At 67.7% G+C, this 21952-nt stretch overlaps 3 protein-coding genes across 4 annotated transcripts; all 3 read left to right on the top strand.

Moving 5' to 3' along the window:
- Positions 1–83: 83 nt before the first annotated feature.
- B3GAT3 (beta-1,3-glucuronyltransferase 3) lies at positions 84–5705 on the top strand. Of its 2 annotated transcripts, none has more exons than XM_065664775.1 (6): positions 84–192; positions 439–566; positions 685–847; positions 1817–2147; positions 3562–3905; positions 5377–5705. In XM_065664775.1, exons 2-6 carry the CDS (start codon positions 485–487, stop codon positions 5681–5683), a joined length of 1227 nt encoding a protein of 408 aa, XP_065520847.1. In that variant the 5' UTR covers positions 84–192; positions 439–484; the 3' UTR covers positions 5684–5705. The 2 variants fall into 2 exon arrangements, with proteins under 2 accessions (XP_065520847.1, XP_065520848.1); XM_065664776.1 differs by having other exon boundaries at positions 3615–3905; positions 5377–5639.
- Positions 5706–8136: 2431 nt separating this feature from the next.
- Positions 8137–15432, top strand: EML3 (EMAP like 3). Its single transcript, XM_065664791.1, is given in 25 exon segments — positions 8137–8241; positions 9034–9195; positions 9293–9509; positions 9511–9565; positions 9567–9586; positions 9879–9986; positions 10213–10241; positions 10346–10372; positions 10459–10582; positions 10985–11134; positions 11210–11279; positions 11776–11886; positions 11966–12061; positions 12158–12292; positions 12383–12521; positions 12590–12741; positions 12899–13024; positions 13111–13242; positions 13557–13624; positions 13827–13915; positions 14002–14099; positions 14193–14280; positions 14458–14556; positions 14641–14771; positions 15084–15432. Coding segments are annotated over 25 exon segments (2646 nt in total). The 5' UTR covers positions 8137–8216; the 3' UTR covers positions 15279–15432.
- Positions 15433–15586: 154 nt separating this feature from the next.
- MTA2 (metastasis associated 1 family member 2) lies at positions 15587–21873 on the top strand. Its single transcript, XM_065664793.1, has 18 exons — positions 15587–15892; positions 16539–16606; positions 16714–16807; positions 17417–17534; positions 17624–17687; positions 17777–17894; positions 18013–18115; positions 18204–18303; positions 18399–18587; positions 18677–18751; positions 18842–18900; positions 19014–19111; positions 19476–19615; positions 19696–19924; positions 20363–20452; positions 20638–20789; positions 21186–21334; positions 21451–21873. Exons 1-18 carry the CDS (start codon positions 15865–15867, stop codon positions 21617–21619), a joined length of 2043 nt encoding a protein of 680 aa, XP_065520865.1. The 5' UTR covers positions 15587–15864; the 3' UTR covers positions 21620–21873.
- Positions 21874–21952: the final 79 nt, after the last annotated feature.

Raw genomic sequence — 21952 nt, 5'->3', positions numbered from 1 at the left:
AACCGGCGGCAGGGGGAGCGCAGCTTCCGGTCGGACCCCGCTAGGGACGGACCGCGACCGGAAGCGGTGTCCGGAGTACGGTTGGGAGTGGACCGGAAGTGCCGGCCTGGCCTGGCCCGGCCCGGCCCGGCCCGGCGGAGGCTTCACGGCCTGAAGCGGGTCCCGGGCCCGGCCCCGCCTCCCCCGGTGCCGGTAACGGAGCGCGGGGGGGGGGGGGGAGGGGGAGCTACCGGATGGGGCCTGATTTGTACCGGGGGGCACGGGGGGGTGGGGGGGGGCGGGGTTGGAGGTGCCGGTGGTGCGGGGCCTGACGGGGGCGGGGGGACGGGACACGACCGGGACCGCTCCGGGTGTGGGGTGGGTGATGGGGGGGAGGGGTGCAGGGCACGGTAATTGGGACCCCCCCGAACACCTGAACCCCCCCTACCCCCACCCCAGCACCCCCTGGAGCTCCTGAGACCCCCCCCGCCCCCCCGGCGCTGCCATGAGGGTGAAGCTGAAGAACGTTTTCATCGTGTACTTCGTGGTGTCGCTGGTGGGGCTGCTCTGTGCCCTGCTGCAGCTCGGTGAGGGGGCGCTGGGGGGCGCTCGGGGGTCCCTGACCCCCCCCCCAATTCAAGGCTTTGCTGGGGTCCCTGATCCCCCCCCCCCCTTCTCTGTTTGTGCCCCCCCCCCCCCCCGCAGGGCAGCCCTGTGACTGCTCCCAGCAGCTCCAGGCCGAGCGGCGCCGGGGCCGGGACCGGCTGCTGGCGGAGCAGCGGAATGGGGGGGCCCGGGGGGAGCCCCGAGCACAAGGGGGGGGCCAGGCCCTGCCCACCATCTACGTCGTGACCCCCACCTATGCCAGGTGAGACCCCCCCAAATCCTCTACAGCCTGCAAAGTCTCCCCCATAGCCCTGTATGGCCTGGTGTGCCCCCCCCCCGGACCCATTTGCACCCCCTGTGGACCCCATATAACCTGATCTGTGCCCCCCCCCCGGACCCATTTGCATGCTTCTTGGACCCCATATAACCTGATGTGCCCCCCCCCCAGACCCATTCGAACCCCCCTTAGACCCCATATAACCTGATCTGTGCCCCCCCAGACCCATTTGCATCCCCCTTGGACCCCATATAACTTGATCTACCCCCCCCCCCCCAAGACCCATTTGCATCCCCCTTGCGCCCCATATAACTTGATCTCCCCCCTCCCCAACTTATGTGCACCCCCCTTGGACCCAATATAACCTGATCTGTGACCCCCCAACTCATTTGCACCCCTCTTGGACCCCATATAACCTGATCTGCCCCCCCCAGACCCATTTGCATCCCTGTTGCACCCCATATAACCTGATCTGCCCCCCCCCAACTTACGTGCACCCCCCTTGGACCCAATATAACCTGATCTGTGTCCCCAACAACTCATTTGCACCCCTCTTGGACCCCATATAACCTGATCTGCCCCCACCCAGACCCATTTGCATCCCCCTTAGACCCCGTATAACCTGATCTGCCCCCCCCCCCCCAACTTATTTGCACCCCCCTTGGACCCCATATAACCTGATCTGCGCCCCCCAGACCCATTTACCTCCTGTAGAACCCAGCCTGCCCTCCCAGACCCATTTGCACCCCCCATAGGCCCCATGTAACTTGTTCTGGCCCCCCCGCGACCCATTTGTTCCCCTCCAAACCTAACCTGCCCTCCCATTCCCTCCTCCCTGCACCCCTGCAGACCCATTTGCACTCCCCACCCTGGCCTGTTCCCCCCTCCCCACACTTCCTTGGTGTCACACAGCCCCCCATAACTCCCCCCTATTCCCTTCTGACCCCCCCCCAGGCCGGTGCAGAAGGCGGAGCTGGTGCGGCTGTCGCAGACGCTGCTGCACGTGCGGGCGCTGCACTGGGTGGTGGTGGAGGACGCCGCGGCCCCCACGGCGCTGGTGGCGCGGCTCTTGGCCGGCAGCGGGGTCCCCTTCACCCACCTGCACGCCGAGACCCCCCCCGAGAGCCGCCGCCGCCCCGGGGACCCCCCCTGGCTGCACCCGCGCGGCGCCGAGCAGCGGAACCGGGCCCTGCGCTGGCTGCGGGACACGAGGGCGCCCGGCGACCGCGGCGTCGTTTACTTCGCAGACGATGACAACACCTACAGCCTGCGCCTGTTCGAGGAGGTGAGGCCCCCAGCGCCCCCTGAGCCCCCCCATGAACCCTTAAATACACCCCCAGCACTGATTCCCCCCAGTGCCACCTGACACCCCCCTGGCACCTCCTGAGCCCCCCCAGTGCCCCCTGATCCCCCCCTGAACCCTCAAATACAACCCCAGCACCCTCTGATTCCCCCCAGTGCCTCCTGATCCCCCCAGTGCACCCTGACCCCCCCAGCATCTCATGACCCCCCAGAGGCCCCTGATCTCCCCCGTACCGCCTGGCACATCCAGTACCCCACCCCCCCCAACAACCCCTGATCCCCCCAGCACCCTCTGATACCCCCAGCACCCCTTGAACCCCCCAACAACCCCTGATCCCCCCAGCACCCTCTGATACCCCCAGCACCCCTTGAACCCCCCAACAGCCCCTGACCCCCCCAGCACCCTCTGACCCTCCTCAGCATCCCCTGACCCCCCCCGTGCCTCCTGGCCCACCCCAGCACCCCTTAAATCCCGTTCCAGAACCTCCTCCCCCCTGAACCCCTTAAATCCCCCTCAGCACCCCCTAAACCCCACAGCACCCTTAAATACCTCCCCTAAAATCACCCCCCAGACTCCTTAAATACCCACCCATCACCCTGTAACCCACACCTGGACCCCTTAAACCCCCCCAGAACCCCCCTAATCCCCCCCCCAACATCCTGCTCCACGACCCCCCCCCCCACTGCCTCTCTCCCCTCCTTCCCCCACCTTGAACCCCTTAAATCCCCCTCAGCACCCCCTAAACCCCACAGCACCCTTAAATACCTCCCTCAAAATCCCCCCTAGACTCCTTAAATACCCACCCATCACCCTGTAACCCACCCCTGGACCCCTTAAACCCCCCCAGAACACCCTAATCCCCCCCCAACATCCTGCTCCACAACCCCCCCCCACTGCCTCTCTCTCCTCCTTTTCCCCCTTGAACCCCTTAAATCCCCGTCCAGAACCTCCTCCCCCTTGAACCCCTTAAATCCCCCTCAGCACCCCCTAAACCCCACAGCACCCTTAAATACCTCCCCCAAACCCCCAAAATCCACCCCCTAGACTCCTTAAATACCCACCCATCACCCTGTAACCCACCCCTGGACCCCTTAAACCGCCCCCAGAACCCCTTAAATCCCCCCCCAACATCCTGCTCCATGACCCATCCCCTCACTGCCTCTCTCCCCTCCTTCCCCCACCTTGAACCCCTTAAATCCTCCTCCAGAACCTCCCCCCCCTTGAACCCCTTAAATCTCCCTCCAGAACCTCCCCCCCTTGAACCCCTTAAATCCCCCTCCAGAACCTCCCCCCCTTGAACCCCTTAAATCCCCCTCCAGAACCTCCCCCCCCTTGAACCCCTTAAATCCCCCCCCACTGCCTCTCTCCCCTCCTTCCCCCCCCTTGAACCCCTTAGATCCCCCCCAACATCCTGCTCCACGCCCCCCCCTCACTGCCGCTCCCCCCCAGATGCGCAGCACCCGGGGGGTGTCGGTGTGGCCCGTGGGGCTGGTGGGGGGGCTGCGCTTCGAGCGGCCGCTGGTGGCGGGGGGCCGGGTCGTGGGGTTCCACACGGGCTGGAAGCCGGAGCGCCCCTTCCCGCTGGACATGGCCGGCTTCGCCGTGGCGCTGCCGCTGCTGCTGGCGCGGCCGGAGGCGCGCTTCGACCCCCGCGCCGAGCGGGGCTACCTCGAGAGCAGCCTCCTGGGGGCGCTCGTGTCCCCCGAGCAGCTCGAACCCAAGGCGGGGAACTGCACCCAGGTGGGAAGCGGAGGGGTACGGGGGGGGCTCATAGGGGCACAGTGGGGGCTGGGGGCTCATAGGGGCACAGTGGGGGCCTGGGGGCTCATAGGGGCACAGTGGGGGGCTGGGGGGTCTGGGGTCTCATAGGGGCACAGTATGGGGCTGAGGTCTCAAAGGGGCACATTGAGGGGCCTGGGATTTCATAAGGTCACAGTTGGGGACTGGGGGCAGGGCTGGGATTTCATAGGGGCACAGTGGGATGCTGGGGTCTCAGGGGCACAGTGTGGGGCTGGAGTCTCATAGGGGCACATTGAGGGGCCTGGGGGCTCATAGGGGCACAGTGGGATGCTGGGGTCTCAGGGGCACAGTGTGGGGCTGGAGTCTCATAGGGGCACATTGAGGGGCCTGGGGGCTCATAGGGGCACAGTGGGGGCTGGGGGCTCATAGGGGCACATTGAGGGGCCTGGGGGCTCATAGGGGCACAGTGGGGGCTGGGGGCTCATAGGGGCACAGTGGGGGGCCTGGGGGCTCATAGGGGCACAGTGGGGGCCTGGGGGCTCATAGGGGCACATTGAGGGGCCTGGGGGCTCATAGGGGCACAGTGGGGGCTGGGGGCTCATAGGGGCACAGTGGGGGGCCTGGGGGCTCATAGGGGCACAGTGGGGGCCTGGGGGCTCATAGGGGCACATTGAGGGGCCTGGGGGCTCATAGGGGCACAGTGGGGGCCTGGGGGCTCATAGGGGCACAGTGGGGGGCTGGGGGCTCATAGGGGCACATTGAGGGGCCTGGGGGCTCATAGGGGCACAGTGGGGGGCTGGGGGCTCATAGGGGCACATTGACGGGCCTGGGGTCTTATAGGGGCACAGTGGGATCTCATAGGGACACAGTGGGGGACTGGAGTCTCATAGGGGCACATTGAGGGGCCTGGGGTCTCATAGGGGCACAGTGGGGGCTGGAGTCTCATAGGGGCACATTGAGGGGCCTAGGGGCCTATAGGGGCACATTAAGGGGCCTGGGGTCTTATAGGGGCACAGTGGGATCTCATAGGGACACAGTGGGATGCTGGGGTCTCATAGGGGCACATTGAGGGGCCTGGGGGCTCATAGGGGCACAGTGGGGGGCTGGGGTCTCATAGGGGCACAGTGGGGTGCTGGGGGGTCTGGGGTCTCATAGGGGCACAGTGTGGGGCTGGGGTCTCATAGGGGCACATTGAGGGGCCTGGGGGCTCATAGGGCACAGTGGGGTGCTGGGGGCTCATAGGAGCATAGTTCAGTGTGGGGGGGGCCTGGGATTTTATAGGGGCACAGGGAGGGCTGGAGTCTCACAGGGGCATGGGGGGGGCTGGGGGGCATGGATTTCCTAGGGGCACAGTGCGGGGCTGGGGGCTCATAGGGGCACATTGAGGGGCCTGGGATTTCCTAGGGGCACAGTGGGGTGCTGGGGGGGCCTAGGCCGCAGTGGGGGGGTCCAGCCCTGTTGCCCCCCCCAGGTGCTGGTGTGGCACACGCGGACGGAGAAGCCGAAGCTGCGGCAGGAGGAGCAGCTCCAGCGCGAGGGACGGGGCTCGGACCCACACATCGAGGTGTGAGGGACCCCCCCGGGGCCACGCTGGATGTGGGGCCCCCCCCGGGGACACTCAGCCTTTATTTATCACCGTGGGCTCCCCCTTTCCGCGGGGGCTCCCCCCACTTCTCCCATGGGGCTCCCCAATGGAGCGATGCCTCCATAATAAACATTCCCACTCCATCCTCACCCGTGTTTGGGGGGGTCACCCCACTATGGGTGCCTCATACTGAGGGGGGGGGGGAATGCTGCCTGCCCCCCCCATTGCTGGGGGGCCATGGGGGTGAGGGATGGGGCTGCCGCCCCCCCCTTGCTGCTGGTGGATCTTCATGTGAGCATTGCGGGGGAATTTTGGGGAAGATCCTGGGGGAAACGGGGGGGTTGGGGGGGGGCTCCATCTGAGCCCCCCCCCCCCCCGCCACCCTTTACCACCCCTCCGGCTCCCTCTGTGCCCCCCCCCATCCCCATCCACCCCCACAGAGTTTGCAGGGGAAGCGGGTGATGGGGGCTCTGGGTGGCATCTGGGAGAGAGGGGGGGGGGCAAGTGTACCCCAAAAACAAGGGGGGGTCCCTAAGTCCAGGAGGAGTCCCTGGCGCCCCCCCCCCCCCAGCGCTGTGGGGGGGGTCCCTGACCCCCCCGTACCTGCCTCTGTGCCCGCCCCAGCTCTGACTTGTGCAGGTAATAGAACCCAATGCACTGGGTTGTCCACGTGGAGGCTACCTGGGGGGGGGGGGGGGGGGCATGTTTTGGGGTGACCCCGTGGGAGCTGGGTTGCAAATGGGGGGGTCTGGGGGGGTCCCTCACTGCCTGTTGGATGCACCCAGAGTCCTTCCCGTGCTGTGCCAGGGCCTTGCAAAGATCAAGCGCTCCTGGGGGGTCCAGGTATCGCTGCCTGGGGGTGCGGGGGGGGGTGGGGGGGCCAACATCCCCCTTTCCACCCCCCCTCACCGGTGTAGTGGTACCCAGGCAGGGGCTCTGCTGTCCCCCGCAGCAGCAGCTCCAGGGCGCCCTGTGGAGGGGGGACACAGGGTGGGTTGGGGGGGCTGGGGTTTGGGGGGGCACCCCAAAATCACCCCCGCTCCCCCTCACCGTCAGGATGCCACTGGCCTGGGTCAGGCAGTGCAGGGCCAGCTCCTGGTTTGTGCCCCCCCCGGGCAGGGCACTGGAGCAGGTCAGGTGCAGCAAGGTCTCCACTGGGGGGGGGGGTCAAGGTAAATGGGGGGGACACGACACAAGAAGGACTCCCCCCCATTGACCCCTAAGCAATAACAGGTGGGGGTCTCACCTTGCTGATGAGTCTTGGGGTCCCCCTCAAGCCCTGGCCAGGGCTTCCAGGCCAGTGTGGCCCCCCCAGGGGGGTCCTGCCTGCAGCACCCCCCCCCCCGCTGCTGCCAGCACGGTTGCCTGGAAGCTGGGACCCCCGCTGATGTGCCTGGGGGGGGACAGAAAACAGGGGGTGTCAGGGCAGCCCCCCCTTTCTCTGCCCCGCCCCCAGACTCACAAAGGCAATGGGTGCTGGGGGTCAATGGTCCCGAGGGGGCTGCCCCCCCCTCCCCCCGCCAGCAGCCCCCCAAACAGCCCTGGCCCCCCCCCGCACAGGGTCCAGCATTGGGGTGGGTGGTACTGGGGGGGCCCCATGGTGGCCGAGGGGATGCGTTGGGGGTGCAGGGGCCCAGCGCCGGCTCCATTGTGCTGTGGGGGGGGGTGGGGACCTCCTGTGCCCCCCCTGCTCCATCACCCCTTGTTTCCCACCCACCGTGGGTGGGACGTGGGGGGATGCTCCCAGCATCCGGGGTACAGGAGAGGGCCCCCCCCTCCCTGGGTCACCCCAAGTGTTCAGCTCATCCCATGGACCCCATTGTCCCCCCCATAGGATGCCCCATGCCTGCTCCCCCTGTCCCAGGACCCAGCGCACGCAGCTGTGACTGTGCAGGATGCGGCCCCGGCGCACACCCCACACCCCTGGGGGAGGGCAGAGGGGGGCACCCCCATACCCAGCACCCCCAGTTCCAGCCCCATGGGTGCGCACTGGGGCTGATGTGGGTCCCTGGGCTGGCTCCCCCCGGTTCCCTGTATCCCTGCTTTTGGGGGTCCCGTTGTTGGCTGCTGCCCGTGCTCCGGTACCGGGGCGCCCATCGCAGCCGGGGGGGGGGATGCAGCCCCCGGGTGCCGCTCGCGTTTTGCCTTCGGGATGAATCGGGGCCGCTGCCGCCTCTGTTGTGGGTTGGGGGGGTCGGGACGTGACGCCCCAATTGCTCCTTAAACCGGGCAGGTGGGGGCTGCCCCACGCACCCCACGGTTATGGGGTGCCCCACACACACCCCTTGTCCAACCCAGCCATTCAGGCCTGACCCCCCCCCCCCCCAAGTGGGGCAGGGGTTGCTGGGGGTCCCCAGCCCCTCCTTAAGGAGGTTTATTGGGGAGCAGACCCCTCCCAACCCTGCCCCATCGAGGGGGGGGCCGGGCTGTGCTCCTCACCCCACACCTTGGGGTACCCCGGCACGTTGGGGGGTGCACAGCAGCGCGTTGGGGATGGGATTCCCCGGGTGGGGGGGGTGCGGGGGGCACCCCGCAATGGGGCTCCCATTGGGGGGGGGGGGGGTGTCAGTGGGTGCCCCCCGAGGCCTGGTCCAGCCCCATGGAGGCGGCAGCGGGCGCGGGGTCGGGCCAGGGCGGCGGAGGGGAAATGACTCGTCCGGGCCGCGGCGCTTCCTGGGGCGGTGAAGGAGCCGGAGCCGGAGCCGGAGCCGCGGCCTGGCCCTGCCATGGAGCCCGAACGCGGCCCCTGCGGTGAGCCCGGCCCCGCAGGGGTTAACGGGGAGGGGGCTCGGGGGGGGAGCTCCTGCGCTGGGACCCCCCCCAAACCCCCCCCCCCCCCGGCAACCCCGAGCACGGACACGGGGCGGCCCCGAGCACCCCATTGCCCCCCAGAGATGGGGCTGGGGCCGGGGGTGGGAGATGGGGGCAGAGGAGGAGCTGGAGGGGGGGGGGCCCGGGTGTGTGGGGTGCGCGGAGCAGCGGGGTCCAGCAGGGACGTGGGTGCTTGTGGGGGGGTCACAGGGGGGAGCATAGGGGGTGACATTGGGGGTCACACGGGGGTCGCCGGGGGGTGATATTGAGGGTCGCAGGGGGGGCACAGTGGGGGTGACATTGGGGTGTTGGGGGGGTTACAGGGGGGTGCTTGGGGGTAACATAAGGGGGGGCACAGGGGGGCACATGGGGCTGCTGCTGGGGGTCACACAAGGGGTACAGGGGGGTCCCCGGGGGGTGACACTGGGGGGCACAGGGGGGGCACAGTGGGGGTGACATTGGGGTGCTGGGGGGGTTACAGGGGGGTGCTTGGGGGTGACACAAGGGGGGGCACACGGGGGTGCTGCTGGCACAGGGGGGCCCCCGGGGGGTGATCCTGGGGGTCACAGTGGGGGTGTCTTTGGGGCGCTGGTGGGGGCTTATAGGGGGGTGCTTGGGGGTGACATTGGGGGTCACACGGGGGCGCTGGGGGAGGTGACACAAGGGGGGGGGGGTGGATGTTGGGGGTCACGGGGGGGTCACGGGGGCCTCACGCCGCTCCCCTGTCCCCAGGCAGCCCCGCGGCCCCCCCCTGCCCCTCGGCCCCGCTGGAGCCGCGGCTGCGGCGGCTCGAGGAGGAGCTGGCGCTGGTGCGGGCGGCGCTGGCGGACGCGCTCCGGCGCCTCGGCCTCTACGAGCAGCACCTGCCCGGGCTGCTGCGGCTCCTGCCCCGCGGTGAGAGCCCCCCCGGCCCCGCAGGCAGCGGAGCCCCCGTTGGGTCCCCCCCGCACCCGGGTCCGCGCCGCCCGTTCTGACCCTTCCCTCCCCATAGCAGCCAATGGGGCCATCCCGGAGCCCTGCCTGCAGCCGGACCCCGATGGGCTCCCGCTGACCCCCCCTGGGCCCCCCCAAACCATCAGCGTGGGGACGCAGACGGAGGAGACGGCGCCGATGCTGCAGGAACAGCCCGGAGCCAGTGCGGAGCAGGGGGTCCCCCAAGAGCCGCCCCCCCCGGGGTCACCCCCGTGCCCCCCAGCGCCTGCCCCCAGCCTCGCCGGAGCCCCCTGCTCCTGATTCACCCACAGCAGCGCCCAGCCTGGCCCCACGGGGGCGCCCACAAAGAGCTGTGAGGATGGGGGGCCCCTACGGCTTGGGGAACTGGGGAGGGGGGGTGTCCCGGGAGTGATGGGGGGGGGGGACTGGGTGCTGGGGTCCACTGGTGGGGAGCTGTGGGGTGAGGATGGGGGGGCTGTGGGCAGAGGGGCTGGGTCCATGGGGAGGATGCTCTTGGGGTTAAGGTGGGATTTGGGGAGTAAATGAGAGGTGGGAGGGTGTGAAGCCTTCACTGACGGTGTCCCTCTGTCCCCCCCCCCCCGTGTCCCCCCCCGTGTCCCCTCCTGCCCCCCATTGCCCCCCAGCCTGCGCAGGCACAGCTCCTCCTCCGGCAGCGCCAGCCCCCGGCAGCGCCTGAGCAGGAAAGCGGCTTCGTCCGCCAACCTCCTGCTGCAGGCGGGGAGCCCCGAGAGGTGGGGGTCCCCCTTGCACCCCAAACCCACCGTGCACCCCCCCCAGGCCCCCCCACATCCCCTCTGCACAACCCAACCTTGCCTGCACCCTCCCATCCCCTCTGCATCCCCCCCAGGCTCCCTGCATCCCCCCATCCCTCCCTGCACCCCCTTGCACCCCGCTGCACCCCCTCCGCACCCCTTCACCCCCCCACACTCCCCCGTTGACGCCACCTCTCCCTGGCAGCCGTCCGAAGGAGCCCACCCAGAGCCCAGGTGGGTGCTGGGGGGCCGGTTTTGGGGTGCGGGGGTGGGGGGGGTGGGGGGTGCGGTGCCGGGGGGGTCTCATGGTTGGGGTCTGACACCATTTCCCTCCCCAGGGACGCGCCGTGGGAACTACAACCTGGGTGAGGCTTGGGGGCATCTGCCCATGCCTCCACCCCCCCGTGGGGCTGGGGGCCGTGGGGTGACCCCCGGTGTCCCTGCCCCACAGAGGGGGTGTCGGTGAAGATGTTCCTGCGGGGCCGCCCCATCACCATGTACGTGCCCTCGGGGCTGGGCCCCTATGGGGGACTGCGGACGGAGCTGCCCCCCGAGCGCCTCCAGCTCGACTGGGTGTATCCTGCACCGGGGAGCAGGGACTGACCCTGCGTGGTCCCATCCGTGTGTGTGTGTCCCCACAACCTGGGGGGCCCCATCCCTGCACCCATCTGGGTGCCTCTGTCCTTCTCTGGGGGTCCCCATCCCTCTCTGCGGGTTCCCATGTGGGGGTCCCCAATTCCATTCATTTCCAAGTTCACCATCTGGGGGTCCCCATTCCCATCCCTCTCTGTGGGTTCCCATGTGGGGGTCCCCAATTCCATTCATTTCCAAGTTCGCCATCTGGGGGTCCCCATTCCCATCCCTCTCTGTGGGTTCCTATCCCTGGCTTCCTCCCCATCAGCCTCTGAGGGTCCCCATCTCCACCTGGGGCTCCCCTCTCACCCTCCACACCCATTGCACCCCTTAACGGGTCCCAGCTACGGGTACCGGGGCCGGGACAGCCGCTCCAACCTGCACGTGCTGGCCTCGGGCGAGCTCGTCTACTTCATGGCCTGCGTGGTCGTCCTCCTGCACGTGCCGCTGCGCCGGCAGCGCCATTACCTGCGCCACAGCGACTGCGTGCGCTGGTGAGCCCCGGGCGGGGGGGGGCCCCGTCTCCATCCCCCCCCTTCCCTTACCCCCTGCTTCCCCTCCCTGCCCAGCCTGGCCGTGCATCCCGACCGGCTCCGCGTCGCCACGGGGCAGGCAGCTGGTGTTGATAAGGATGGCAAGGTATGGGGTGGGGATGGGAATGGGATGAGGATGGGATGGGGATGAGGATGGGAATGGGATGAGGATGGGATGGGGATGGAGCTGGGACTGGGGATGGGATGGGGATGGAGATGGGGATGGCGTGAGGTGGGAATGGAATTGGGAAGAGGACAGAGATGGGGATAGGGGTGGGGATGGGACGGGATGGGGATGGAGCTGGGAATGGGGGTGGGATGGTGATACAGATGGGGATGGGGTGGGGTGGGGATGGAATTAAGGATAGGAATAGGAAGGAGATGGAAATGGAGATAAGATGTGGAGGGGGATGGAGACGGGGATGGGAGGGAGGCAGGGATGGGATGAGGATGGAGACAGGATGGGGATGGGATGGGAACGGGATGGAAACAGAGATGCGGGTGGAGGGGGCGTAGGATGGGATGGGGATGTGTGTGTGTGTTCTCCCCATGGGATGGGACCGCTGGGACCCCCTGTCCCGCGCCCCGCGCTGTCCCCACAGCTGCTGCAGCCGGTTGTGCACATCTGGGACTCGGCCACACTGCTCACGCTGCAGCAGATTGGCCTGGGCAGCTTCGAGCGCGGTGTCGGCTCCCTCGCCTTCTCCAGCGCTGTGAGTGCACCCAGACCTCTGCCTCCCCCCCCCAACCCTGCGGCCGCCCCACTCAGCCCTGTCCCCGTCCCCAACCCAGGACCACGGCGCCTTCCTTTGCGTGGTGGATGACTCCAACGAGCACATGATGTCGGTGTGGGACTGCGCCCGCGGCACCAAGCTGGTGGAGGTGAAGGTGAGGAGACGCAGATGTCCCCATGTGAGGGGACCCCAACATCCAGGGCGGGGGGTCCCAGGCTGAGAGCTTGCCCCCCCACCCTTGTCCTTGCAGAGCACGAATGAGTCGGTGCTGGCGGTGGAGTTCAACCCCCAGGACAGCAGCAGCATCATCACCAGCGGCAAGTCCCACATCTACTTCTGGACCTGGAGCGGGGCCACCCTCACCAAGAAGCAGGGCATCTTTGGGGTGAGCGAGGTGCCCCCGGGGGCTACGAGGGGCCGGGGGGGCTGGGTTCATGCTGATGCTGGGATCTTCCCCCCCTCCCCCCCGCCTTAGAAATACAAGAAGCCCAAGTTCATCCAATGCTTCATCTTCAACACTGATGGGGATGTGCTCACGGGTGACTCCGAGGGCAACATCCTGACCTGGACCCGTGTCACCGGCGATGGCTGCACACCAGGGAAGGGCATCAAAGGTGAGGGACCGGGATTGGAGGGGGACAATGACCATGGGGCAGCCGTAGGGCTGACCCTGGCCCTGCAGAGACCTACCAGATCGGGCAGCAGACGCGAGCCCATGAGGGCAGCATCTTCACCCTGTGCCGCCGGCGGGACGGGACGGTGCTGAGCGGCGGCGGCAAGGACCGGCGCGTGGTTTGCTGGAGCCCTGCGCTCGCTCTGCTGCAGGAGGCCGAGGTGGGGGACACCCCCCTAAAAACCTGACCCAGGCCCCCCAAAACCCACTCAGGACCCCACAACCGGCCCTACCCCCCCCCCCTCCCAGGGAGAGGTGACCATGATATGGGGGGGTGTTTGGGGTGTCCCCCCACTTGAGTTTCCCCCCACCTCCCAGCTCCCCGAGCGCTTTGGGGCAGTGAGGACCATTGCAGAGGGACCTGGGGATGAGCTGCTGGTGGGGACGACCCGCAACGCGCTGCTGCGGGGGACGCTGGATGCCGGCTTCACCCCCATTGTGCAGGTGGGGTTGGGGGCTGGAGGGGGCGACCTCCCCACTATGGGGCGATGGTGACCCCCCCCCCCACACACCTTGTTTCCCCCCTCCAGGGGCACACGGACAAGGTGTGGGGCTTGGCCACCCACCCCAGCTGCTGCCTCTTCCTCACCTGCGGGCACGACAAGCAGCTCTGCCTGTGGGACGGGCAGGAGCATGCGCTGGCCTGGAGCCTGGCGCTGGAGGTGGGGGGCCGGAGCATCAAATGGGGGGTACAGGGGGGCTGGGGGGACCAGGAGGCAGGGGGTTGTTGTGGGGTTATGGGGGGTCCAGGACGGTTGGGAGGGGACAGAAGGCAGGAGGCAGGTTGGGGGTACAAGGGGGTTCAGGGGGGGCTGGAGGTTGGTATTGGGGGGGTTTGGGGAGTTGGGGTTTAGGGACCAGGAGGCAAGGGACTGGTGAGGGGGTACAGGAGGTCTTGGGGGGGCAGGAGGTTGGCGTGGGGGTGCAGGGGGTACTGCCCCCATGGCCTGACACCCCCCCACCCCGTTCCCTGCAGGACACGGGGCTCTGCGCTGATTTCCACCCGGGGGGGCAGTTGGTGGCTGTGGGGCTGCTGACAGGGCGGTGAGTGATGGGGGACATGGGGGGGGCATGGGGGGACGGCGAGGGGCATGGTGCTGTCCCACGCTGGGGGCAGAGATATGGGATGGGGGGGGATACAGTGCTTGGAGCATGGGGACATGGGGGGACCAGTGCCCTCAGCCTGCCCTGTCCCCCGTGTGTCCCCCCCACACATGTCCCCCCCATGTCCCCGCTGTCCCCACAGATGGCTGGTGCTGGACATGACAACGCAGCAGCCGCTGGCTGGGGGCTCGGATGGGAATGAGCAGCTCTCAGTGGTGCGCTTCTCCCCAGGTGAGCCCCCAGCCCCATAGCGTGGGGGAGGGACACCCCCCATGTGTGTCCCCATCCTGTCCCCAACCCCTTCCCTGTCCCCACAGACGGCTCCTTCTTGGCCATCGGCTCCCACGACAACTTCATCTACATCTACAGCGTCACCGAGGGCGGCCGCAAGTACACCCGCTTCGGGCGCTGCACGGTGAGAGTCGGGGTGGGGGGGTGAAATCTGGGGGGCCCCACTTGTCCTCAGCACCTGCAACAACACCTTCCACCACCCCCCCCCCTCCCCCAGGGCCACTCCAGCTTCATCACCCACCTGGACTGGTCCAAGGACGGTCACTTCATCATGTCCAACTCGGGGGACTACGAGATCCTCTACTGTGAGCTGGAGGGGATGGATGGGCACCCCCTTACCCTGCTGGGGTCCCCAGCATGGAGGGGGCGGTTGGGATGCACCCCCCATTCCCTGACACCCACAGGGATGGGGGGACTGCTGTGCACCCCCAGTGCCTTGGAGTGGGCCTCACTGCCCCTGTGTCCCCCCCATCCTACCCCAGGGGACATCGCCGGGGGCTGCAAACTGCTCCGCAACCGCTTCGAGAGCCGGGACCGGGAATGGGCGTCCTACACGTGTGTGCTGGGCTTCCATGTCTTTGGTGAGCTGGGGGGGGACGGGACAGGGGAGTGGTGTTGGGGGGGGCGGTCCTGGAGGTCCCCCTGACCTCCCATGTCCCCTGCAGGGGTATGGCCCGATGGCTCGGATGGCACCGACATCAACTCCCTGTGCCGGTCCCACCACGAGCGCTTGGTGGCCGTGGCCGATGACTTCTGCAAAGTTCATCTCTTCCAGTACCCCTGCGCCTGCCCCAAGGTGGGGATGGGGGGGTTCAGACCCCCGGGTGGGGTGGGCTGGGATCTGGACCCCTGGGTGGGGTGTTCAGGGCAAAGGATGCAGGAGGGTGTTTGCAAGGGACGCACACGCGTGAGAGGGGTGGGCACGCACGCGTGCAACGCGTGTGCAAGGGGAGGACGTTCACGTGTGCAGCACGCGTGCAATGAGCCCTCGGCGTGGGGCACGGAGGCCGCTGCGTGCAGGTATGGGCTGGCACACGGGACCCGGGCCGGGGGCACGTGAACACGCGTGCGCCCACCCGTGTGCCCGCTCACGCCGTGGCACCCGCAGGCGCCGAGCCACGTGTACGGGGGCCACGGCAGCCACGTCACCAACGTGCGCTTCACCCACGACGACGAGCACCTCATCTCGCTCGGGGGCAAGGACACCAGCGTCTTCCAATGGCGAGTGCTGGGGGGGCCAACGCCACCCTGCAGCCGCTCACCCTGCACCCCTGAGCCCAGCGGGGACCCCGACTCGCGCTGAGCCGCCCCTCTGCTTCCTTGGCTGCTTCCTCCTGCCCTTCCTCACCCTTATGGGGACCAAGGGGGGGGGGGGCTCGGTGTCACCCCCGCGGCCCCCCCCAACCCGTTTTCACGCCGCACTGTGAGAGGCCACAATAAAGCCTGGGGTCAGGGGCTCCGCTCGCTTCCTGCCGCCGCGGAAACGGCCGCTCGCTTCCGGGGGGCACCGAACCGGCCCGAGCTCGTTCGCCCCTCTCCCGCTCGACCCCTTAGCGGAAGCGCCCCGGCTCTGGCGGAACTTGCCGAGCCCCTTCCGGAGGAGCCCGAGGCCAGCCCTAGGCGTCCCGAAGCTCTTCCGGAGGCGCACGAGTCCGCGCCGAGGCATCCCGAGGCTTTTCCGGAGGTGCCCGAACCCTTTCCGAGCCTTTTCCGAAAGGTTCCGAGGCCGCTCCGGAAGCGCCCGAGGCCGCCCCGAGCCTGTTCCGAAGCCGCCCGAACCGCTCCGGAGGCGCCCGAGCGGGTCGTGCCGGTGCGGAGGCGGCGGGAGCGGGAGGCGATGAAGCGCGGCCGGGGCCAGGCCCGGGGGTAGCGCGGCCGAAGGAGCGGCCATGGCGGCCAACATGTACCGCGTCGGCGGTGAGCGGGGCCCGGCGGGGAGAGCGGGGCCGGCGCCGGGAGGGGAGAGGGGGTCCCGCTTCGGGAGGGGTCCCGTGAGGGGATTAGGGGGGCCCGTGAGGGCCGGGCTGGGGGGGGCGGAACGGGAGGGCCGGGAGGGGAGCGGGTCCCACAAGGGGAAAGGGGGGGTCCTATGAGGGGGTTGGGGGATCCGTGAGGGACGAGGGGGGCTGGGAGAAGGTGGGGGGTGGAACGGGCGCCCTGAGGCCCGGCAGCGGTCGGCCCCCGCCGTGTCTTTGGGGGGGGGGCGGCACTGGGAGGGAACCCCGGTTTCGGGGCCCGTGTGTGTGGGGGTGTCTGTGTTTTTGGGGACCCCCGGTTTGCGGGGGGGGGGGGGTTGGTGCTGGCAGTGTTTTGGTGGGGGAGCAAAGGGGGTGCCGGTGTCTGCAAGGGAAGGCAGGGGCCTTGAGGAGCAGGGACCCCTGGGGGGGTGAGCCCCATATGGTACAAAGGACCCCCGTGCCCATGAGGAGGAAGTTGTGTGTGTAAGAAGCTCTGCGCTCCATTGTTTGAGAGGATAAAAGGGGGGCTCTTTCTCTTGTTAGAGCAATGGGGGGGGGGGCTGCGGGGGGGCTCCCCTCATTGCACCCCCTTTTTCCCCCCCCAGATTATGTCTATTTTGAGAACTCCTCCAGCAACCCCTACCTCGTCCGCCGCATCGAGGAGCTCAACAAAGTGAGAAGCCACCTCCCGGGGTTGGGGGGGTCACAGTCTCCAGTGGATGCGGGGGTGTCCCTGGGCCCCCTCCTCACCTTTGTGTCCCATCGTGTGTCCCCCCCCAGACTGCCAATGGCAACGTGGAGGCCAAGGTTGTCTGCCTCTTCCGCCGACGGGACATCTCCAGCAGCCTCAACAGCTTGGCCGACAGCAATGCACGTGAGTGTGGAGGGGACAAAGGGGGGGGGCCCTGGGGCTCTGTCCTCTCTATTCTTCCCCAGGGCTGGAGTGGGGGGGGCAGGTCCCAATTTGCCACCGCTTCTGCCTTGGGGTGTTCGGTTCCCTGATGGTGCTGTGACAGGCCCCCCACTCCTGCCTCCCCCCAGACTTGGGCTGCCCCCAAAGCAGGGGGAGCGGGGTTGTCCGTATGTGCCAGTTGGATGTGGGGAATTTGTGGGGGGGTCAGAAATGCACCCTGGTGGAGTGGGGGTGTGAGATGGGGGGGCAGAGCCGGGGTGGGGGAGGGGTGTGGGGAAGGAATGCAGCACAGCCTGGCCTCCCCACCCCCCAGCCGGCAGAGTGGGGAGGCTCTGGCCCTGATGGGGGGGCCTGGGGGTGCCCCCAGGGGTCTGCCACACCCCCTGCAGTATTCCCATGCTTGTAAGCAGGGCTGGGCTTCCTGCCCCCCCCCCCACCCCGTTGTCCCTGCTCCCCCCTGGGCCTGGGCTGCTGCCAAAAGCCAGGGGGGGTCCTGGGAGAACAATGAGCCTCCCTGCTTGATGGTGTGTGTGGGGGGAGCCCCCTCTGACCCCCCCTGCCTGCACCCAGGCGAGTTTGAGGAGGAGTCCAAGCAGCCCACCATGACGGAGCAGCAGCGGCACCAGCTGAAGCACCGGGAGCTCTTCCTCTCCCGGCAGTTCGAGTCGCTGCCGGCCACCCACATACGGTGTGTGTTGGTGGGGAAGGGAAAGGGGGGGGATGACAATTCGGGGGGGTATGCACCTCGTTGTGACACCCCAACTCCGTGCTCCACAGGGGGAAGTGCAGCGTGACGCTCCTCAACGAGACTGACATCTTGGGCCAGTACCTGGAGAAGGAGGTGAGCCCCACACCTTCCCAAAGGGGCTGATTTGGGGGCCCCTCCTCACCCAGCTGAGCCCCCCCCCATATGTTCTCCCCCCACCCCAGGACTGCTTCTTCTACTCGCTGGTGTTTGACCCTGTCCAGAAAACCCTCCTGGCCGACCAGGGCGAGATCCGAGTCGGCTGCAAGTACCAGGCAGAAATCCCAGACCGGCTGGCTGAAGGTTGGGGGGGGCTCTGCGGTGCATGGTGGGGGCTCTGTGGCACATAGAGGGGGGCTCTGTAGTGAGGGGGGTGGGGTGGTGGGAATTCAGCCTGATCCCTCCCTCAACTCCCCCCCAGGTGAATCAGATAACAGAAACCAGCAGAAGATGGAGATGAAGGTGTGGGACCCCGACAACCCCCTGACAGACCGGCAGATCGACCAGTTCCTGGTGGTGGCACGGTGAGCTGAGGCTGGGGGAGCTGGGGGGGAGTCATGGGGGGGGCACACTGCCTTCCCCCCGCACCAACCCTTTGTGTTATCCCCCCAGAGCTGTCGGGACCTTCGCCCGTGCCCTGGACTGCAGCAGCTCCATCCGGCAGCCCAGCCTGCACATGAGCGCTGCTGCCGCTTCCCGGGACATCACGCTGGTGAGGGCTGGGGGGGCCAAGAGGACCCCAATTCCAGGGCAAGGCAGGGCTCTTTGTTATTCCCCTCCCCTCTCCATTCTGTGTCCCCATCCCAGTTCCATGCCATGGACACGCTGCAGCGCAATGGTTATGACCTGGCCAAAGCCATGTCGACGCTGGTGCCGCAGGGGGGGCCGGTGCTGTGCCGGGATGAGATGGAGGAGTGGTCGGCTTCCGAGGCCATGCTTTTCGAGGAGGCGCTGGAGAAATATGGGAAGGACTTCAATGACATCCGGCAGGATTTTGTGAGTGGGGAGGGGGGGCACAGGGTCTGGGGGGAAGGGGTGAAGGGTACCCCCCCGCACTCAGGGTTCACTCCTTCCTTTCCCTGCAGCTGCCCTGGAAGTCCTTGGCCAGCATCGTGCAATTTTACTACATGTGGAAGACCACCGACCGCTACATCCAACAGGTAATGGGGGGCTGCTGTGTTCTGGGGGGGGGCTGCCATTGGCCCCCCGGCACTGTGCTTTTGCCATCTTACCTCCATTTCTGCTTGCAGAAGAGGCTGAAGGCAGCAGAAGCAGACAGCAAGCTGAAGCAAGTCTACATCCCCACCTAGTGAGTTGGGGAGGGAGTGCTCCTGGAGGGGCCTAGACCCCCATCTGGGCTTGGAGGGGGAGATGGGGACCCCCTGATCCCTCTGACCTCCCTGTTCCTTTTGTTCTCTGCAGCACAAAGCCAAACCCCAACCAGATCATCTCGGTGGGCTCCAAACCCGGCATGAATGGGGCCGGCTTCCAGAAGGGGCTGACCTGCGAGAGCTGCCACAGTCAGTGGGATGGGGGGGGTATATGGAAGGAGGGGGTATATTTGGTCTGAGGTGTGCTATAGGGGTGGGAGGGAAGCATTGGTGACAGCAGGGCAAGAATGGGGGTACATAAAGATTAGGGGGGCAGCCAGGCAGCTATAAGGGCTGTGGGGCAGATGCATATAGGGGTTCAGGGGACAGCTGGGCAGGAGCAGGGCTATATAGGGGATAGTAGGGCAGGATGTGAGTGTTGTGGGGGCTGCAGGGTAGCTATCAGAGCTGGAAGGGGGGGCTGGAGGGCAGCAGAGCTGCAGAGTCTCTGTGTCCCTCCCTTGGGGGGGTTCCCACACCCACTGTGTCCCCACTCACCATGTCCCCACCCCAGCTACCCAGTCTGCCCAGTGGTACGCCTGGGGCCCCCCCAACATGCAGTGCCGCCTCTGCGCCTCGTGCTGGATCTACTGGAAGAAGTATGGGGGGCTGAAGACCCCCACGCAGCTGGAGGGGGCGGCCCGTAGCGCCTCGGTGAGCCCCGCTGTGGGGCTGGTGTGGAGGGGGGCAGCGTGGGGTGTGCAGAACACTGAGCCCTTGCTGTCTCCCGGCAGGAGCCGCACTCTCGGGGTCACCTCTCGCGCCCCGAGGCGCAGAGCCTCTCTCCCTACACCACCAGCGCCAGCCGGGCCAAGCTGCTGGCCAAGAACCGCCAGACCTTCCTGCTGCAGACCACGCGGCTGACGCGCCTGGCGCGGCGCCTGTGCCGCGATGTGCTGCAGCCGCGCCGTGCCGCGCGCCGCCCCTACGCACCCATCAATGCCAACGCCATCAAGGCCGAGTGTAGGTGATGGGGAGAAACGGGGGCTTGAGGGGAGTGAGGAGGCACGGGACACAGAGGGTGACATCCTGGAGGAGCTGCGTCCAGCTCTCGACCCGAGAGATATGGAGAGCGTAGAATCACAGAATTCCCATTTGGAAAGGACCTTAAAGCTCACCCAGCTCCAACCCCTGCCACGGGCAGGGACCCCTTCCACTGGAGCAGCTTGCTCCAAGCCCCTGTGTCCAACCTGGCCTTGAGCACGGCCAGGGATGGGGCAGCCACAGCTCTGGACACCCTGTGCCAGCGCCTCAGCACCCTCACAGGGAAGAGCTTCTGCCTAAGAGCTCATCTCAGTCTCTCCAGTGGCAGGGGGTTAGAACTGGATGAGCTTTAATTTCCCTTCCAAACCCAAACCGTTCCATGATCCTCACGCTGCCAGATGCTGTCTTCTCCCTCAGGCTCTATCCGCTTGCCCAAGGCCGCCAAGACACCCCTCAAGATCCACCCACTGGCCCGGCTTCCCCTCGCCGCCATCGTCAAGGAGCTGGGTGAGGAGTTGGGGGTCCCCAGGGTGTGTGTGTGGGGCCACAGTGCCCGACCCCAGGGTTGGGGGGGTGATTGGTGGCTATGGGGACTGAGTTGTGGGGCTCCTCCTGGGAGCCAAGGGTTGGATGTGGGGTCCTCTGGGGAGCTATGGCGCAGCCCCTGACCCCCTGTTCCTCGCCCCTAACAGCTGCACAAGCCCCCTTGAAGCCGAAGACGCCACGGGGCACCAAGACCCCCATCAACCGGAACCAGCTGAGCCAGAGCCGGGGGCTGGCAGGGCTGGTGGGCAAGAGGGGCTACGAGGGGGGTGGCGAGGGCCACCGCCCCCCCCGGGTACGGGTACGGAGCCTGGGGCAGGGGGGTTGCTGCAAGGGGACAGTGAGGGCCATATCTGGCCTCTATGGGGCTGGGGATGGCGCTGTGGGAGCGGGACGGGGGGTGGGAAAGGGTGGGGGAAGTCTGGTGACTGATGGGGGATGGGGGGGCTGTGATTGACGGGGGGTGGAGCCAGGGGTGATTGGCAGGGGCGGGGCCAGTGGGAACGGGGCTCACCCTGATTGGTGGGGAAAGACCATGTGGGCGGGCATAAGGGTCCATTGACTAGTAGGTCGGGTGGGCTGGGGGCGGTGTGTGCGTGGGTTGATTGACAGCTCCCGCAGCCAATGGGCTGGGCGAGGTACGGAAAGGCGATGTGTGATTGGTGGAGGGGCGGGAGCTCACGTTGTTTTAACTCAGGTCGGTGCCTCGGCGCTCCCCTTCTCGGCCAACGGGCGCCCCCTCGCTGCGGGGCTGCGCACCGGGGCCCCCCCCGCCAGCAAGCGCCAGAAGCTGAACCCCGCGGACGCCCCCAACCCCGTCGTCTTCGTGGCCACCAAGGACACCAGGTTGGGGGGGAGACGGGGGGTAGGGGAGGGGGCTGTGGGGCAGACAGGGGGATTTGGGGAAGGCTGTGGGGTGCCCTCCATCACTAACCCCCCCCTCCATCCCTCCATCCCTGCAGGGCGCTGCGGAAGGCATTGACGCACCTGGAGCTCCGCCGCGCTGCCCGACGCCCCAACCTGCCCCTCAAGGTGAAACCGGGGCTGCCCCTGCGGCCCGGGGGGGCTCTGGCACCCTCTGCACCCCCCCACCCCGCCAGCACCTCAGAGCCCATCGTCCTCGAGGACTGACCCCTCCCCCTCCCGCCCCCCCCGCCCCTCCCCCCGCCGCCGGGCCGGGCCCCTTTTGTATTTTTTTTATTTCCATAGAACCCGCGGGGGCCGCGGGCCCGGGGCTGGGCCTGGAGCCGGTCCGGAGCCCCCCCCGCTGCCCCCCCGACCCCCGCAGGCCCCTTTTGTACGTGGAGCAACGCCCCCGGTTTTGTATCTCGGGCTGTCCCGGTTCTGTAGTGACAGGAAATAAAAGAAAAGACGATTTTTCTTCACCGGGATCCGACAACCGGCACCGGGGGGGCGGGGGGGAGCTGGTGGGGGGGGCGCGAGGGGAGATCCCTGCGCGGAACG

This window comes from Lathamus discolor, unplaced genomic scaffold, assembly GCF_037157495.1.
Source record: "Lathamus discolor isolate bLatDis1 unplaced genomic scaffold, bLatDis1.hap1 Scaffold_59, whole genome shotgun sequence".
NCBI classification, from domain to species: domain Eukaryota; kingdom Metazoa; phylum Chordata; class Aves; order Psittaciformes; family Psittacidae; genus Lathamus; species Lathamus discolor.
The sequence above is the reverse complement of the archived record's forward strand: the minus strand, read 5'-3'. Positions and strand labels throughout refer to the sequence as shown.

What these genes read in the sequence shown, in the direction of transcription:
- B3GAT3 (XM_065664775.1), top strand. Translation starts at nt 485, where the DNA reads ATGAGGGTGAAGCTGAAGAACGTTTTCATCGTGTACTTCGTGGTGTCG. An exon ending in GTGACCCCCACCTATGCCAG is followed by an intron (nt 848 to 1,816) that starts GTGAGACCCCCC and finishes ACCCCCCCCCAG; the next exon opens with GCCGGTGCAGAAGGCGGAGC. An exon ending in AGGCGGGGAACTGCACCCAG is followed by an intron (nt 3,906 to 5,376) that starts GTGGGAAGCGGA and finishes TGCCCCCCCCAG; the next exon opens with GTGCTGGTGTGGCACACGCG.
- MTA2 (XM_065664793.1), top strand. Translation starts at nt 15,865, where the DNA reads ATGGCGGCCAACATGTACCGCGTCGGCG. An exon ending in GCCAGTACCTGGAGAAGGAG is followed by an intron (nt 17,688 to 17,776) that starts GTGAGCCCCACA and finishes CCCCCACCCCAG; the next exon opens with GACTGCTTCTTCTACTCGCT. An exon ending in GTGGCCACCAAGGACACCAG is followed by an intron (nt 21,335 to 21,450) that starts GTTGGGGGGGAG and finishes CCATCCCTGCAG; the next exon opens with GGCGCTGCGGAAGGCATTGA.